The sequence below is a fragment of the Mobula birostris genome, chromosome X (genome assembly GCF_030028105.1).
Source record: "Mobula birostris isolate sMobBir1 chromosome X, sMobBir1.hap1, whole genome shotgun sequence".
In the NCBI taxonomy this organism is placed as follows: Eukaryota; Metazoa; Chordata; class Chondrichthyes; order Myliobatiformes; family Myliobatidae; genus Mobula; species Mobula birostris.
The window spans coordinates 57,035,581-57,052,475 of NC_092402.1; the positions used below are offsets into that span (position 1 = coordinate 57,035,581).

Here is a 16,895-nt window from a genome sequence, read left to right on the forward strand (position 1 = left end):
TTTCTGCAGACTTGACTATAATTTTTTCGGTTCTTTTGTCTGTTTGCGCTGAACAGTTAATTGCATCTACCATAAACAGTACAAAATCCTTCTTACTCATAATTAGTGTATCCTTATTTATCATATCACAACCCTCACAGTTTACCAGTTTATTATTCCCTATATTTGTTTGCTTGATAGCCTTCTTTTTTCCAGCAAATGATTTCACTGCCTCTACGTAACTGATCTCTTGAGTTACTTTTACATATTGTATCTCAGCTTCTTTTTTGCTAATAAAGCACCCCTGATAAACTGCAGTGTGTTCCTCAGCACAATTGCAGCATTTCAACCTAGCTCCCGCCTCATATCTCCCATATTCATGTTCTCCGGCACAACTTTGTTTCCCTCTGCAGACCGCCACAATATGCCCGAATTTCTGACATTTAAAGCATCTTAAAGGCGGTGGAATATATATTCTGACCTCATAACACATATACCCTAAATAAACTTTGGTCGGCAATCTCTCTTCATCAAAGTTGATCAAAACCGATAAACTATCACACTTTTTCCCGTTTCTTATATCTTTCAAACGTTTGGCCTCAATAATTTTTGCTCCTTTTATGTTCTGTTTAATCTCATCCATAGTAACTTTTGTTGGTGTCCCCAAAATAACTCCTCTAGTCCACTTCCTTTTGTTGGGTATTGAGCATTGTACTTTTTTGCCATCTATTTTATTTAATATTATCACTTTGCCTTGTTGATTACTATCCCGACAAATCACTAATAGCAATCCATTTCATAAAATCTTTACTCTTTTGACTTCACCTATAAGTTTGTTGATTATCTTCGTCAAATGAATGGTTCCATTCACCAAAAGTCTTCGCTCAGTGTTATAATTGCTTTAATCTCATCTTCTTTCCGTTGTTTTGCTGTCCTATTTTGTTTGTCCCCTCAGCACCCTGGCTCCTCTTCCTGCTGCGACGGTCCCACGATCACATTCCATCAATGGGCTGCTGGCTCCACCTTCCCCATTGATTATTGACCAAAATCCTTTTTGCAGTTTGCATCACGCCTGGGTTTTCCTGCATGAGTTTCAAGTGAAAGGAAAAAAAAAACATTTTGCATTGTGACTTTTATTTTTGGCCCAAATTGTATTGCAAAATATTGAACAAATTGTACTTGTAGTCTTTGGAAATAAAGTTTATATACATGCTGCTAGTGTTTTGTTTCCTGAAGCAGCCTGTGCCTGGTCAAAGTTGTCTTACAGGCTCTAAAATAGCCCCTGAAAAATGCTGCCATCCAAGTCCAGTATTTTGTTTTGGGGACTTCACATATTTGTGCAGGAAATCGTTAAAAGCACAACCTTACTTTCAAGATAAAACCAGAAGTTTCTGCCTGGAATGCACTGCCAGGGACGGCAGTGAAAGCAGATACGACAGAACTGGTTAAGAAGCTGTTAAATAGGAATGGAGGGATATGTTCAGTTTCTGAACTCCAGCTGTCTTAGGTCTTGTAGACAAAGTGAACTGTGGTTCATTGAGAGTAGTATTCATAAGGGTGAATGATATGTGGTTCTTACAACGCAAGAACACAACAAGGTCCGTGTAGGAGTAAGTCACTCATCCCCTCAAGCCTGTCCCAATATTCACTAAGACCATAAGAGCACAATTAGGCCATTCAGCCCATCAAGTCTGATCTGCCATTCCATCATGGCTGATTTATTATTCCTTTCAACCACGGTCTCTTGCCTTCTCCCCGTAACCTTTGACACCGTGATTAAATCAAGAACCCCATCAACCTCCACTTTAAATATAAGTAATGACTTGGCCCCCACAGTTGCCTGTGGCAATGAATTCCACCAATTCACCGCCCCTTCTGGCTAAAGGAATCCCGCATATGATCGTGGTCAGTGAGTCCCAGGCCCCATCTCCACTTTTGTGTCAGCTCCACGTCGCCTTCATTCCACAATCTTAAAATACCTCCGGTGACCTGGCCTCCACAACCCTCAGGGGCAGAGGGTTCCAGAGGTTCACCAGTCTCTGAGAAATGATGTTCCTATGCATCTCAGTTATAAATGACTGGCCATAATCCTATAACCATGTCCCCTCATTGAAGACCCTCCCACTAGTTGGAAATATCTCAATATCGACCCTGTCAAGCTCACTCAGGGTCGTACGCATTCCATAAGCTCGCCCCTCATTACTCTGAATTCCAAAGAAGACAAATTTGATTTCTTAAACACAAAATAATCTGCAAATGCTGGGGTCAAAGCAACACTCACAACACGCTGGAGAAACTCAGCAGATCGGGCAGCATCCTTGGAAAAATTGACTGATCGTTTCCATGGATACTGCCCGACCTGCTGAGTTCCTCCAGCGTGCTGTGAGCGTAAATCTGATTTCTTTATTGCTCACCCCTCTCATCCCAGGAATTGAACTGGTGAAACTCTATTGGACAGCACATCTTTCCTTTAAAAAGTGTACCAGCTCTGGCCCCTTCATTGAATTCCTTATCATCAAAGGGGTATGGAGCAATAACTTGTTGCAGAGGCTGGTGGATCTCTGGAATTCCCTACCCCAGAGCAGAGGGGTGTGGAGGCCAGATCAATTGGGGGGTATTTAAAGAGGGGTGGATGCACTTTTGAAAGATTGGGGCAGTGGGAAACCAGCACAGCAGGAACTGAGGCCTCGGCCAGATCACCCATAATCTTATTGAATGGTGGAGAGAGGCTTGAGGAGCCAAGTGGCCTACCCCTGCTCCAATTTTCCTGTGTTTGTTCATGTGTTCTAAGGCTTGACATGAAGGAATCCATGCCTTGATCTTAAAGAAGAGCAGGGGAGTTGCCCTTGGTGTCCTGGCTAAATTTTATCAGCACAAAGATTATATGGAGCACTGCTCATGGGATCTTGCCATGCACAAATTTGCTGCCTGCATTTCATATGTTATAACAATGTCTCCAGTTCCAAAGCACTCCAAGTTGTCTTGTGTTCTTAATAAGAGTGAAAGGTGAACTTGTTTCAGTGGCGTCAACCGACAGAAACCTATCGGCCACAATCTCAGAGAAAACTCCTTGTTTTTCCTCAAGGAGAATCTTGGGATCTCTCCTATCTGTCTGAATTGGCAAACAGGGCCTCAGTTTAACTTGTCAGTGCTTCCTGCAGCACCACACTAGAGACTCTGCCTGGGATCATATCCAAATCTCTGAAGCAGAACTGGAACCCACGTCCTACCAACTCAATCAAGAACATTACCAACATATCCAATGCCTAGGTGCATTGCAATGTCCTCTCCTTCAACATATCCAATGCCCAGGTGCATTGCAGTGTCCTCTCCTTCCCCACCCTCCCTCTAACCACAGAAAAATAAACCACCCCATTAGCAAACCTGTACTGTCTAAAGGAAACTGCCAGTTGGAATGAAGGGAAGTTCCTTGATGGAGCCAGCAAGAAGGAGAGATGCCTATCCCATCAGCCTTTGACCCAAGGATCAGAGCTGTGAGAGTAAGAATACCAAACTGTTATGGTAGCTAATGCTTCAGAAATGATCCTTGGCCTCTGCGGTACTGAGGGCAAGGGCAGGGGGTGTTATTGGTGAAATCTCCCACCATCGTAGCACCTGATGCTAACCTTTGGATTTTGGCTTTGCAGAGCTGACTGCTCTGTGCTGGGCCGAGCCTCGAACACCGAGATCTACCGACCCATGGAGGAGAACAGTATGGTAAGTTCCAGAGGGCTCAAAACCCCAGGGCTAGGGAACTTATCCAGGTTTCGTCGTGACCACATTGAAGGCTCAGTATACATCGATCACAGAGGACAGCACTCTGGCACACCACTCACACGCATTATGATAAAGTCCCGGTAATAAAGTCCTAACCTATTCAACCCTTCCGTATAACTCAGGTCCTCAAGTCCCAGCCACGTCCTTGTAAATTTTCTCTGTACTCATTCAATCTTACTTACATCTTTGCTGTAGGTGGGTAACCAAATCTGCACATAATACTACAAATTAGGCCTCGCCAAAATCTTGTACAACTTCAACGTAACATCCCAACTCCTGCACTCAATACTTTGATTTATGAAGTTCAACGTGCCAAAATCTCTCTTTATGACCCTGTCTACTTGACACCACTTTCAAGGAATTATGGATCTGTATTGCCAGATTCCTGTGCCCTACCGTTCACCGTGTAAGACCTACCCTGGCTGGTCCTCATAAAGCGTAACACTTTACACTTGTCTGCATTAAATTCCATCTGCCATTTTTCAGCCCATCCTCAGCCTTCAACTCCAACCTAAAGTACCAAAGAAAACTTATGGTATCTTTACCTGGTCAGCTGAGATCAACTAACAGCAGGTAGCTATTTTGCCTCAGAGTTAAGGTCAATTTAATAGACAAAAAGTCTGGAAATCTGAAATACAAAATTTACAGGTGGTACAGCATGTAGAGCTGCTGCCTCACAGATCCAGATCTCAACCTCTGGTGCTCTCTGTGTGGAGTTTGTACATTCTCCCATGGCCTTGGGGGTCTCCTTCCATCCCCTGAAGACATGTGGGTGGGTGGATTGATTGGCCACTGTAACTTGCCCCAGGTGTGCATGGGTGAGGGGTAGGAGCTTGGGGCAACTGATGAGAACGTAGGGAGAATAAAATGGATCAGTGTAAATGGGTGGTTGATCGTTAGAACGGACTCAGTAGGCTGAAGGGCCTGTTTCTATGCTGTGTGACTCTATGGGCAGGAAATCAGCTCATCTTCAGAAATAAGAAAATAAAGACATATAAAGTGTTCATTATTTCCCATGTTCCCACTTGCCCTGCTCACTGCCCTCCCCGAGTTTGGTTACATTTAACTCTCCTGCGACGGTTCTGTGAATTCCCTTCCGTGCCATCCAGTTTTCCAGCTGCTCTCATTCTATTCCAGTGCCACGAAATTCCTGGTCTGAAGATATTGGCTTACAATGCTCCCATTTACTATGGAAACAAAAGCTTCTTCCGGGATACCATGACCAGATTAATTGGACTCACTCAGGAGAAGATCAAAGCAAGAGCAAAGACCAAGAAGGAACTAAAGAAGATAAACAAGATGACAGTCGCCACCATTGTATGTCTGTTTAGGTTCCCTGTCATATCTAGGAGTGTGTGTGTTCTGTGCAGGTGACAGTTGAGTGCACATGTTGCGTCTTGTGTGCGTGTGCAGGTCTAGTGCATGCGTGTTGTGTGTGTGTATGTGTGTATTATGCATGAATGTAACTGCATTGTGAATGTTTTGCACGTGTGCGCATGCGTGCTTGTGTTTGCTTGTTTGTGTGTGTGTGTGTGTGTGTGTGTGTGTGCGCGCGCGCGCTCATGCATGTGAGTGACATTGCAGGTTACTTCAATTGCAGGTTATTTCACACACACACAGGTTATTTAACATTGCAGGTTATTTTACACACACACACACACACACACGCACGCACACATGCACACGCACACATACATACACACACGTTAAGCCGCAATGTCCTCAGACTGGTCCCAACACAAATTCACTCAGTGGTTTGCAACTGCTCAGTTGTGCAAGCTCAAAGCAAGCTAGCTGATTCAATAGATGACAGTTAAAGAATCAAATGAACACATTGTACTTTGTGTAGGAAGGTGTCAGCAAACAGTGCAGAGAACAGAATGTATCACCAGCTCACATACTCTCCTCATCAAAAACTCCTAGTGTCAGTTGCAGCACAGGTTAGATAGAGTGAAGCTCCCTCCACACATTCCCAAGTTAGTCACAGAGTGAATCCCCGTCCACACCATCCCATCACACACTGCTGAGGTCAGAAACAAAGTGAAGCTCCCTCTACACCGTCTCATCACACAATCCCGTGGCATGTGATCAGACGAACTGCAGAAACAGCATGCAATTCAGAGAGCTAAGCAATCTCCAGGCCAACAGATCCAATGCTAGCTCTGTAGTCCTGCCATCTTTAATTGTGAATGGTGATGGAGATTTAAACAGCCAACGGGAGGAGGGAGTCTCTGAGAATTTCCCGATCCTAAGTGAAGGCGTTTCAGTGTTGAAGACAAGGAGAAGTACTCACAATCAGGTTCAGTCAGAAATGCTGAGTGAGTGAGCGACCCCTAGCCACTCTTGCAATCCTGCTATTCTGAGCTGACAAACTCTCCCAGGTGAGGTACAATGAGACTCCCTTTCCAAAAATCCGACCTTCAGGGATTTAGGGAAGTAGGATTTAAACCCCCTAACCAATAGTCAAACAATAATCAAACTCAGCGCGCTCCATCATGGACACTCCCCTCCCCGGCATCCAGGACACCTTCAAAAGGTGATGTCTTAAGAGGTGGCATCCATCATTAGGACCCTCATCGCCCAGGACATTCCCTCTTCTCACTGTTGCCATCAGGGAGGAGGTACAGGAGCGTGAACACACACACTCAACGTTTCAGGAACAGCTTCTTCCCCTCTGCCATAACATTTCTGAATAGACAATGAACCCATGAACACTACCTCATTATTTTCACTCTCTTTTTGCTCTACTTTTCAATATTTATATAATATTGTATGTTGATATTGTAATTCTTAGTTTTTATGTCCTGCACTGTAGTGCCGCAGCAAAACAACAAACTTCATGACATATGCCAGTGATAATAAATCTGATTCTGATTATATGTTGGGAATGTGGGATTAATAAGAATAATTATTTAGTCCCTCTGGTTACTGTATGAAATCAAACACCTATAAGCGCAGAAACTGTTAGTGTCCTACAGGATATAATGTGGTGCTTTTACCTCTAGGACAAGGGTCTGCCACGAACTGCCTGCTCATCAGACAAAGACACATCACCTGCAGGTAATTAAATGATCGGGGAAGCTAACATTATTGTGCTAGGCATGTCTGCCCCAGACCCAGCTCAAGTTTTGTCAAGTTTTTGATCAGTCTTGGGACATCTTTGGGTGGTGCTATTGCTTGTCCATCTGTTGTCTTTTAAATATTTCTGGGAAGTGTTTCTCCCCAAAAAGTTACTATTTTGGCCGCATATTCAATTTCAAGCACAGTTACACCTTTGTCACTTAGCCTTTCTTTCATCCCTAGGGTACAGAAGGAATTTTTTATTGATTGAAAATCAAAACTGCAGATGCTGGAAACCTGAAACAAAAACAGATCTTGCCGGGGATACTCAGCAAATCAGGCAGTATCTGAGGAGAGAGGAAGGGAGTTAACATTTCAGGCCAATGACCCCTCTGTGGAAAGAGATACAAAAGCGTTTTTGACGTGAACCATTAACATCATTTCCGCTCTGGCCTACTGATTATCCACAGCATTTTATTTATTTAACATCAGCTGCCAAGCACACTCCATGTTTTCGCAGACATCTGTTCCGAAATATTTCCAGAGACACAAGAAACTGCAGCTGCTAGAAACTGGAACAAAGTGCGAACTCTGATGCAGGGTCTCGATCTAAAACATGAACAATTTCTCCCCCATCACCACTTCAAATGCTGCTTGGCCTGCTGAGTTCCTCCTGCAATGTGTTTTTTTGCTAAAATATTTCAATCAGTTCTTCTATTTAGCCCAATCTCGGCTATGTTGGTTTCCATGCTGGACTTGTACTGACTATTTCCCCTCTCAACCATAACCCTACTTGCTTTCCGAGTATGTCAGTCCTGAGTTTATTGATTTTGAGAATTTATTGAATTTTACCTTCTCCTGACTTATAGCAACTTCAAACTATTTATTTTAATTATTCAATCATTTTGTTAACCTTTTGAAACTACACCTCTTTATTTCAAACTCACAAATCATCCCAAACCTTATTATTCCTGCAGCTTGTGGGTCATTTACAAATCCAGCGTTATCTTCCATGCTGCTTGGAGTGTATCGTAACTTCACCACTTAAACCACTTGGATTTTTACCCAGTTTGCTGTTGATTGATTCAAATTTCCCAGTAGAGATCATATTTTTTCATGTTCTCATATACTGTTATTATTTTTTTTAAGTTTGGAAATCTTCAGCATGCCAGGCAGTATATGTTGAGAAAGAAGCAGGTCAAAGACCCTTGAGGACATTAAGGCTGTTGTAAAGCCCAGCAGCTTGTCTTTGTGGAGTTAATGTAGACATTGCACTTTTGTCTGGCAGGTGATCGACAGGAGAGGATTCAGTCAGTTATAATTGACTGCAGTAGCATCATATTCGTTGACACAGCCGGAGCAAGACTATTTGTTCAGGTAATTGACAGCACAACACCTAGAGAGGTACAAGTTTCAGTGGGGATATGGATAATAAAAAAAAATGGAGGGCGATAAAAGAAGGAAGGGTTACATTGACCTTAAAGTAGGTTAAAAGGTCAGCACATCATGGGCCGAAGGGCCTGTATTGTGCTGTAGTGTTCCATGTTCTATGCTCCACATTCTACGTTCCATGCACCCACCACTCTCTATGTAAAAATCTTAGCTCTGACATCCCCCTATCTTTCCATTAGTCACTAGCATCTCTGCTTGATTGATGCCGCTTATTAACTTGTACACTCCTATCAAGTCATCTCTCGTCCTCCTTCAAAATGATAATCATTACAGTGATAACCATGAGAGGCATTCCCTACCCTTGGGTTAATTTGTACATTTGTGCCCCAGAACTGAATACCTGATTTTCTCTAGTATCCGGCCCAATTGTTCAATATTTTCGAGTGACCCTGGTAAACACCTTGCCTCCATCCATTGCAAATCCTCAGGCAGGTGCTTAATATCAGCAATATATTTGCATGAGTCTTTATTTCCTCTCTGATCTCCACAGTAATATCTTCTCAATTGTGTATATCAACAAATTTGATTTTACCTATGCTGGCTGTTATTCAAGGGTGAATAGAAAAGGTGGTATTTATAATACGGCATACCTGCACCCCATGCTGGTAATTTATTAAGAAGGTAGTGATAAATTATTCTCCCTTTTCTTTATACATAACCTTACTGAAGTCAGTTTGAGGATCCTAGCTTCCATAGACGTATTGTCACAGCTATATAGAACCCTGGTCAGACCCCACTTGGAGTACTGTGCTCAGTTCTGGTTGCCTCACTACAGGAAGGATGTGGAAACTATAGAAAGGGTGCAGAGGAGATTTACAAAGATGTTGCCTGGATTGGGGAGCATGCCTTACGAGAATAGGTTGAGTGAGCTCGGCCTTTCCTCCTTGGAGCGACGGAGGATGAGGTAACCTGATAGAGGTGTATAAGATGATGAGAGGCATTGATCATGTGGATAGTCAGAAGCTTTTTCCCCAGGGCTGAAATGGCCAGCACAAGAGGGCACAGTTTTAAGGTACTTGGAAGTAGGTACAGAGGAGATGTCAGGGGTAAGTTTTTTACGCAGAGAGTGGTAAGTGCGTGGAATGGGCTGCTGGCGATGGTGATGGAGGCGGATACGATAGGGTCTGTTAAGAGACTCCTGGATAGGTACATGGAGCTTAGAAAAATAGAGGGCTATGGGTAACCTCAGGTAATTTCTAAGGTAAGAACATGTTTGGCACAGCATTGTGGGCAGAAGGGCCTGTATTGTGCTGTAGTTTTTCTACGTTTCTAGTACAAGCTTGCCTTGAACCCACAAAGAGCTTATTCATTCATCATGGAAACCCTTGTAGAGATATTTGCCATGAAGTTCCAGAGACTGGAGGGTGGCTAATGTTGTTCCTTTGTTCCAGATGGGTAGCAATGACAGGCCAGTGAGCCTGACACAAATTGCAGTTATAAGTTACTGGTGGGAATTCTGAGGGACAAGATCTACCATCAGTTGGATAGTCAAGACCTGATCAGGAATAGACAACATGGTTTTATGTATGGGATGTTACGTCTGACAAATCTTTTGGAATTTTTCAAAGAGTTAATCAAGGGAATATATGAAGGTAGGGCAGTGGCTGTTGTCTATATGGACTTCAGTTGTTGTTCGTCCATCATTGTCGTCGATGAAGACCTCGACACCATTATGATGATGATGGTGTCGAGACTAGTGCTTGATTTGGATTTAAGTGAGGGAGAGTTGTGCAGCGACAGCCTCACTCTCTCTTCCCAATTCCCATTTGAATCCAGTGGCAAGACAAGAGTCGAGACAACTGGAGATGGGACTTGGCACAATGGATGACCAGGACATCTTCTGTGTCTTGTCCTGCTCTACGCGTTCCACAACGCTTGCAGGGACCGCCTTCTTGACCGTTGAACCTTTCATTGGTCTCGTCCATTCAATCCGCCGCAGTCTGTCTTCACATGCTGGGATAGACAACTCCCTATCTCACCGAGGGTTTGAGACCTGTCGGCTATCCTCACCTGGTGTAGCCGCTGTCGCATACAAACAGCTACGGGGAGCCACAGGTGAGAGCGGAGTGCCAGGTGGGGACCAAAGGTGGGATAACCGCCTTGAAAAGGACGTGGCATGTTCCCCCACCAGAGGTGCTACCCCTCCCTGACACCCCATACACTCCAACTTTATGGACTTTAGTAAGGCCTTGGACAAGGTCCCGCATGGCTGATCTGGAAGGTTAGAACATAGAACATAAGAACATAGACCACAGGAACAGGCCCTTTAGCCCACAATGTTGTGCCAAACCAATTAAATTAGTAATCAAATGGCCAACTAAACTAATCCTTTCTGCCTACATAATGTCCATATCCTTCCATTTTATAGAACATAGAATAGTACAGCACAGTACAGGCCCCTCGGCCCACAATGTTGTGCCGACCCTCAAACTCTGCCTCCCATATAACCCCCCACCTTAAGTTCCTCCATATACCTGTCTAATAGTCTCTTAAACTTCACTAGTGTATCTGCCTCCACCACTGACTCAGGCAGTGCATTCCACGCACCAACTACTCTCTGAGTAAAAAACCTTCCTCTAATATCCCCCTTGAACTTCCCACCCCTTACCTTAAAGCCATGTCCTCTTGTATTGAGCAGTGGTGCCCTGGGGAAGAGGCGCTGGCTATCCACTCTATCTATTCCTCTTATTATCTTGTACACCTCTATCATGTCTCCTCTCATCCTCCTTCTCTCCAAAGAGTAAAGCCCTAGCTCCCTTAATCTCTGATCATAATGCATACTCTCTAAACCAGGCAGCATCCTGGTAAATCTCCTCTGTACCCTTTCCAATGCTTCCACATCCTTCCTATAGTGAGGCGACCAGAACTGGACACAGTACTCCAAGTGTGGCCGAACCAGAGTTTTATAAAGCTGCATCATTACATCGCGACTCTTAAACTCTATCCCTCGACTTATGAAAGCTAACACCCCATAAGCTTTCTTAACTACCCTATCCACCTGTGAGGCAACTTTCAGGGATCTGTGGACATGTACCCCCAGATCCCTCTGCTCCTCCACACTACCAAGTATCCTGCCATTTACTTTGTACTCTGCCTTGGAGTTTGTCCTTCCAAAGTGTACCACCTCACACTTCTCCGGGTTGAATTCCATCTGCCACTTCTCAGCCCACTTCTGCATCCTATCAATGTCTCTCTGCAATCTTCGACAATCCTCTGCACTATCTACAACACCACCAATCTTTATGTCGACTGCAAACTTGCCAACCCACCCTTCTACCCCCACATCCAGGTCGTTAATAAAAATCACGAAAAGAAGAGGTCCCAGAACAGACCCTTGTGGGACACCACTAGTCACAATCCTCCAATCTGAATGTACTCCCTCCACCACGACCCTCTGCCTTCTGCAGGCAAGCCAAGTCTGAATCCACCTGGCCAAACTTCCCTGGATCCCATGCCTTCTGACTTTCTGATTAAGCCTACCGTATGGAACCCTGTCAAATGTCTTACTAAAATCCATATAGATCGCATCCACTGCACTACCCTCATCTATATGCCTGATCACCTCCTCAAAGACTCTATCAGGCTTGTTAGACACGATCTGCCCTTCACAAAGCCATGCTGACTGTCCCTGATCAGACCATGATTCTCTAAATGCCCAGAGATCCTATCTCTAAGAATCTTTTCCAACAGCTTTCCCACCACAGACGTAAGGCTCACTGGTCTATAATTACCCGTACTATCCCTACTACCCTTTTTGAACAAGGGGACAACATTCGCCTCCCTCCAATCCTCCAGTACCATTCTCGTGGACAACGAGGACATAAAGATCCTAGCCAGAGGCTCAGCAATCTCTTCCCTCGCCTCGTGGAGCAGCCTGGAGAATATTCCGTCAGGCCCCGGGGACTTATCCGTCCTAATGTATTTTAACAACTCCAACACCTCCTTTCCCTTAATATCAACATGCTCCAGAACATCAACCTCACTCATATTGTCCTCACCATCATCAAGTTCCCTCTCATTGGTGAATACCGAAGAGAAGTATTCATTGAGGTCCTCGCTCACTTCCACAGCCTCCAGGCACATCTTCCCACCTTTATCTCTAGTCAGTCCTACCTTCACTCCTGTCATTCTTTTCTTCTTCACATAATTGAAGAACGCCTTGGGGTTTTCCTTTACCCTACTCGCCAAGGCCTTCTATGTCCCCTTCTTGCTCTTCTCAGCCCCTTCTTAAGCTCCTTTCTTGCTTCCCTATATTCCTCAATAGACCCATCTGATCCTTGCTTCCTAAACCTCATGTATGCTGCCTTCTTCCACTTGACTAGATTTTCCACCTCACATGTCACCCATGGTTCCTTCACCCTACCATTCTTTATCTTCGTCACCGGGACAAATTTATCCCTAACATCCTGCAAGAGATCTCTAAACATCGACCACATGTCAATAGTACATTTCCCTGCAAAAACATCATCTCAATTCACACCCGCAAGTTCTAGCCTTATAGCCTCATAATTTGCCCTTCCCCAATTAAAAATTTTCCTGTCCTCTCTGATTCTATCCTTTTCCATGATAATGCTAAAGGCCAGGGAGCAGTGGTCCCCCACTGAGAGATCTGTGACCTGACCCGGTTCATTACCTAGTACTAGATCTAGTATGGCATTTCCCATAGTCGGCCTGTCCACATACTGTGACAGGAGTCAGTCCTGGACACACTGGCCCATCTAAACCCTTGGAACTAATCAGGTGCCAATCAATATTAGGGAAGTTAAAGTCACCCATGATAACAACCCTGTTATTTTTGCACCTTTCCAAAATCTGCCTCCCATTCTGCGCCTCTGTATCTCTGCTGCTACCAGGGGGCCTATAGAATACTCCCAATAGAGTAACTGCTCCCTTCCTGTTCCTGACTTCCACCCATACTGACTCAAAAGAGAATCCTGCTACATTACACACCCTTTCTGTAGCTGTAATAGTATCCCTGACCAGTAATGCCACCCCTCCTCCCCTTTTGCCCCCTCTCTATCCCTTTTAAAGCACTGAAATCCAGGAATATTGAGAATGCATTCCTGCCCTGGTGCCAGCCAAGTCTCTGTAATGGTCACTACATCATAATTCCATGTATGTATCCAAGCTCTCAGTTCATCACCTTTGTTCCTGATGCTTCTTGCATTGAGGTACACACACTTCAGCCCTTCTGCCTTACTCCTTTACACCATTTATTCTGCTTCTCTTTCCTCAAAGCCTCTCTATATGTTAGATCTGGCTTTACTCCATGCACTTTTTCCACTGCTCTATCGCTCCGGGTCCCATCCCCCTTGCAAATTAGTTTAAACCCTCCCGAACCATGCTAGCAAACCTACCTGCAAGGATATTGCTCCCCCTCAGGTTCAGGTGCAGCCCATCCAATCTGTACAGGTCCCACCTTCCCCAGAAGAGATCCCAATGATCCAAAAATCTAAAACCCTGCTCCCTGCACCGACTCCTCAGCCACGCATTCAACTGCCATCTCCTCCAATTCTTACCATCACTGTCACATAGCACTGGCAGCAATCCTGAGAACACCACCCTTGAGGTCCTGTTCTTCAGCCTTCTGCCTAGTTCCCAAAACTCACACTTCAGGACCTCATCCCTCTTCCTGCCTATGTCGTTGGTACCAACATTTATCATGACTTCTGGTTGCTTTCCCTCTCGTACCAGGATATCGTGCACCCGGTCAGAGACGTCCCAGACCCTGGCACCCAGGAGGCAACAAACCATGCGGGTGTCCTTCTCACATCCACAAAATCTCCTGTCTGCTCCCCTGACTTATAGAGTCTCCAATGACAACAGCTCTCCTCTTCTCCGTCCCACCCTTCTGCACCACAGAGTCAGACTCAGTGCCGGAGGCCCTGCCACCGTGGTTCACACCTGGTTGGTCGTCCCCGCAACACTATCCAGGACGGTAAACTTATTATTCAAGGGAATGGCTACAGGGGTGCTCTGCACTACCTGTCTGCTCACCTTCGCATTCCCCCCTCTGACTGTCACCCAACGACCTGCTTCCGACAGCCTAGGTGTGACTACCTCCCTGTAGCTCTCATCTATGACTGCCTCATTCTCCCTTATGAGTCGAAGGTCATCCAGCTGCTGCTCCAGATTCCTTACAGGGTCTTCCAGATCGCCCAGCCGTTGGCACTTCTGACAGATGTGACTCACATTCATGTGCCTATCTAAACATCTCTTAAAAAACCCTGATGTATCTGCCTCTATCACCACCCCAGGCAGTGCATTCCACGCGCCCACCACTCTCTGTATAAAAAACTTGGCCCTCACATCTCATTTTAAATTACACTCCCTCACTTTAAATGCATGGCCTTAACTTTAGCCAATTCAACCCTGAGAAAAAGATATTTTCTGTCTACTCTATCTATGCCTCTCATAATCTTATAAACCTCTATCAGATCTCCCCTCAGCCCCCATCACTCCAGAGAAAACAACCCAAGTTTGTTCAACCTCTCGTTATAGTTTATGCCCCCTAATACAGGCCAAATCAGGTAAACCCTTCTGCATCCTCTCCGAAGCCTCGGCATCCTTTCTGTAATGGGGGCGACTAAAACTGTATCCAGATGCGGCCTAACTAGAGTTTTATAAAGCTGCAACATAACTTCCTGACTTTTGAACTCAGTGCCTCGGCTAATAAAAGCAGCCATGCTATATGCCCTCTTACCCGCCCTATCAACTTGTGTAGCCACTTTCAACGAGCCATGACCTTGGATCCCATGATTCCTTGGCTCACCAACACTGTTAAGGATCTTGCCCCGAACAGTGAACTGCCTCTTTACATTTGACCTACCACTGTGCAACACTTCACATTTGGCTGAGTTAAACTCTATCTGCCATTTCTCCGCCCATATCTGCAACTGATCTATATCCTGTCAAAAAATTCAATCAAGTTAGTAAGACAGGACTCGCCTCACACGAAGCCTTGCGGCTCTCCCTAACTAGGCCATGGTTTTCCAAATGCTCATAAATCAGGTCCCTAAGAATTCTCCCAAGTAACTTCCCTACCACTGACTTGAGACTCACTAGTCTATAGATTCAAGGATTATCCCTGGATTCCTTCTTGAACGCATGGGCTTCGGGAGAAGCTAGCGAGGTGGTTTCAGAATTGTCTCAATAATAATAGGAAGCAGAGGGTGATGGTTGAAGATTAATTTTCTGAATGCAGGCCTGTGACTAGTGGGGTTCCCCAGTGGACAGTTTTGGGACTTTTCATTACTTATGTAAATGATTTAGACATGGCACAATTAGAAAGGTTGCTGATATTTTAAATTCAGCGGTTTTGCTCATCGTGAAACAGGTTCCAATGAATTGCAAAGAGACCTCGGTCATTCAGGGAGATGGGCTGAGGAATGGCAAATGTATTTCACCTTAGGTTGAACCTATATATCAAATGGCAGGGCAGCGATGAGATTTGTGGAACAAAGGGATGTGGGAGTACAAATGTACAGTGCTCTGAAATTGGCTGCGCAAGTAAACAGGCTGATGGAGAAGGTGCTTCACATGATGGTCTCTATCAGTCAGGGCATCAGGTTTAGGAGTAGGGACATTATGTTGCAATTAAATAAGTCATTGGTGAGGTCGCACTTGGAGTATGGTGTACAATTTTGGTCAGCTTGAAGTTATTATGAATAAACTCTTGTCACCGTCTTTACATCAGATTTTGTCTTTCCTCTGGATTTGTCTCTGATATTGCCAGCATACGTCGTAACAGGAGCAGAATTAGGCCATTTGGCCGATCAAGTCTACTCTGCCATTCCATCATGGCTGATTTATTATGTCTCTCAACATCATTCTCCTGCCTTCTCCCCGTAACCTTTGATGTCCTGTCTAATCAAACATATCAACCTCCCCTTTAAATATACCCAATTACTTGGCTTTCACAGCCATCTGTGGCAATAAATTCCACAGATTCACCATCCTCTGGTGAAGAAATCCCTTCTCTTCTTTGATCTAAAGGGATGTCCTATTTTGAGGCTGTGCCTCTCTTCCTAGACTATCTTACTATTGGAAATATCCTCTCCTCATACACTCTATCCAATAGTTTTCAATAAGGTTCTGCCCCCACCTCCCCCATTCTTCTAAATTCCAGCGAGTACAGACCCAAAGCCATCAAACACTCCTCATGCATTCATCGTTTCATGCTCATGAACCTTCCCGTGGCCCCCTCCAATGCCAACATATTCTTCATAAGATATGGGGCTCAAAACTGCTTAAGTACTCCAAATGTGGTCTGTCCAATGCCTTGCAAAGCCTCAGCATTACACTTGCTCTTATATTCTCATCCTCTTGAAATGAATGCTAAAATTGCATTTGTCTTTGTTACCACCAACTCAAGTTAATCTTTAGGGAATCCTGCACGAGGACTCCCAAGTCCCTTTGCGGCTCCAATTTCTGAATTTGCTCCTCATTTAGAAAATAATCACAGTAAATGGAGGCCTATGTGGGAGCAAAGGATAAGACTGATCTTAGAGTAAGCTGAAGGGTCGAAGCAAGATTATGTGCCTATGTTCTCTGTTCTATGTTCTGTATGTATTAATGTCTCCAATTATATGAACTAAATCTAGGAAGAAGAAACAAAATATGGGGTT

General features: G+C 44.6%; 1 protein-coding gene across 4 annotated transcripts in view; it reads left to right on the forward strand.

Annotated features, from left to right (window-relative positions):
• slc26a10 (solute carrier family 26 member 10) overlaps nt 1-16,895 on the forward strand; it is an 87,235-nt gene that overhangs the window by 43,685 nt on the left and 26,655 nt on the right. For all 4 annotated transcript variants that reach the window (XM_072248673.1, XM_072248674.1, XM_072248676.1 and 1 more), the window contains exons 12-15: nt 3,627-3,696; nt 4,894-5,073; nt 6,762-6,816; nt 8,105-8,193. In XM_072248673.1, the coding sequence (XP_072104774.1) occupies nt 3,627-3,696; nt 4,894-5,073; nt 6,762-6,816; nt 8,105-8,193 (394 nt within the window). The remainder of the gene's footprint in view (nt 1-3,626; nt 3,697-4,893; nt 5,074-6,761; nt 6,817-8,104; nt 8,194-16,895) is intronic.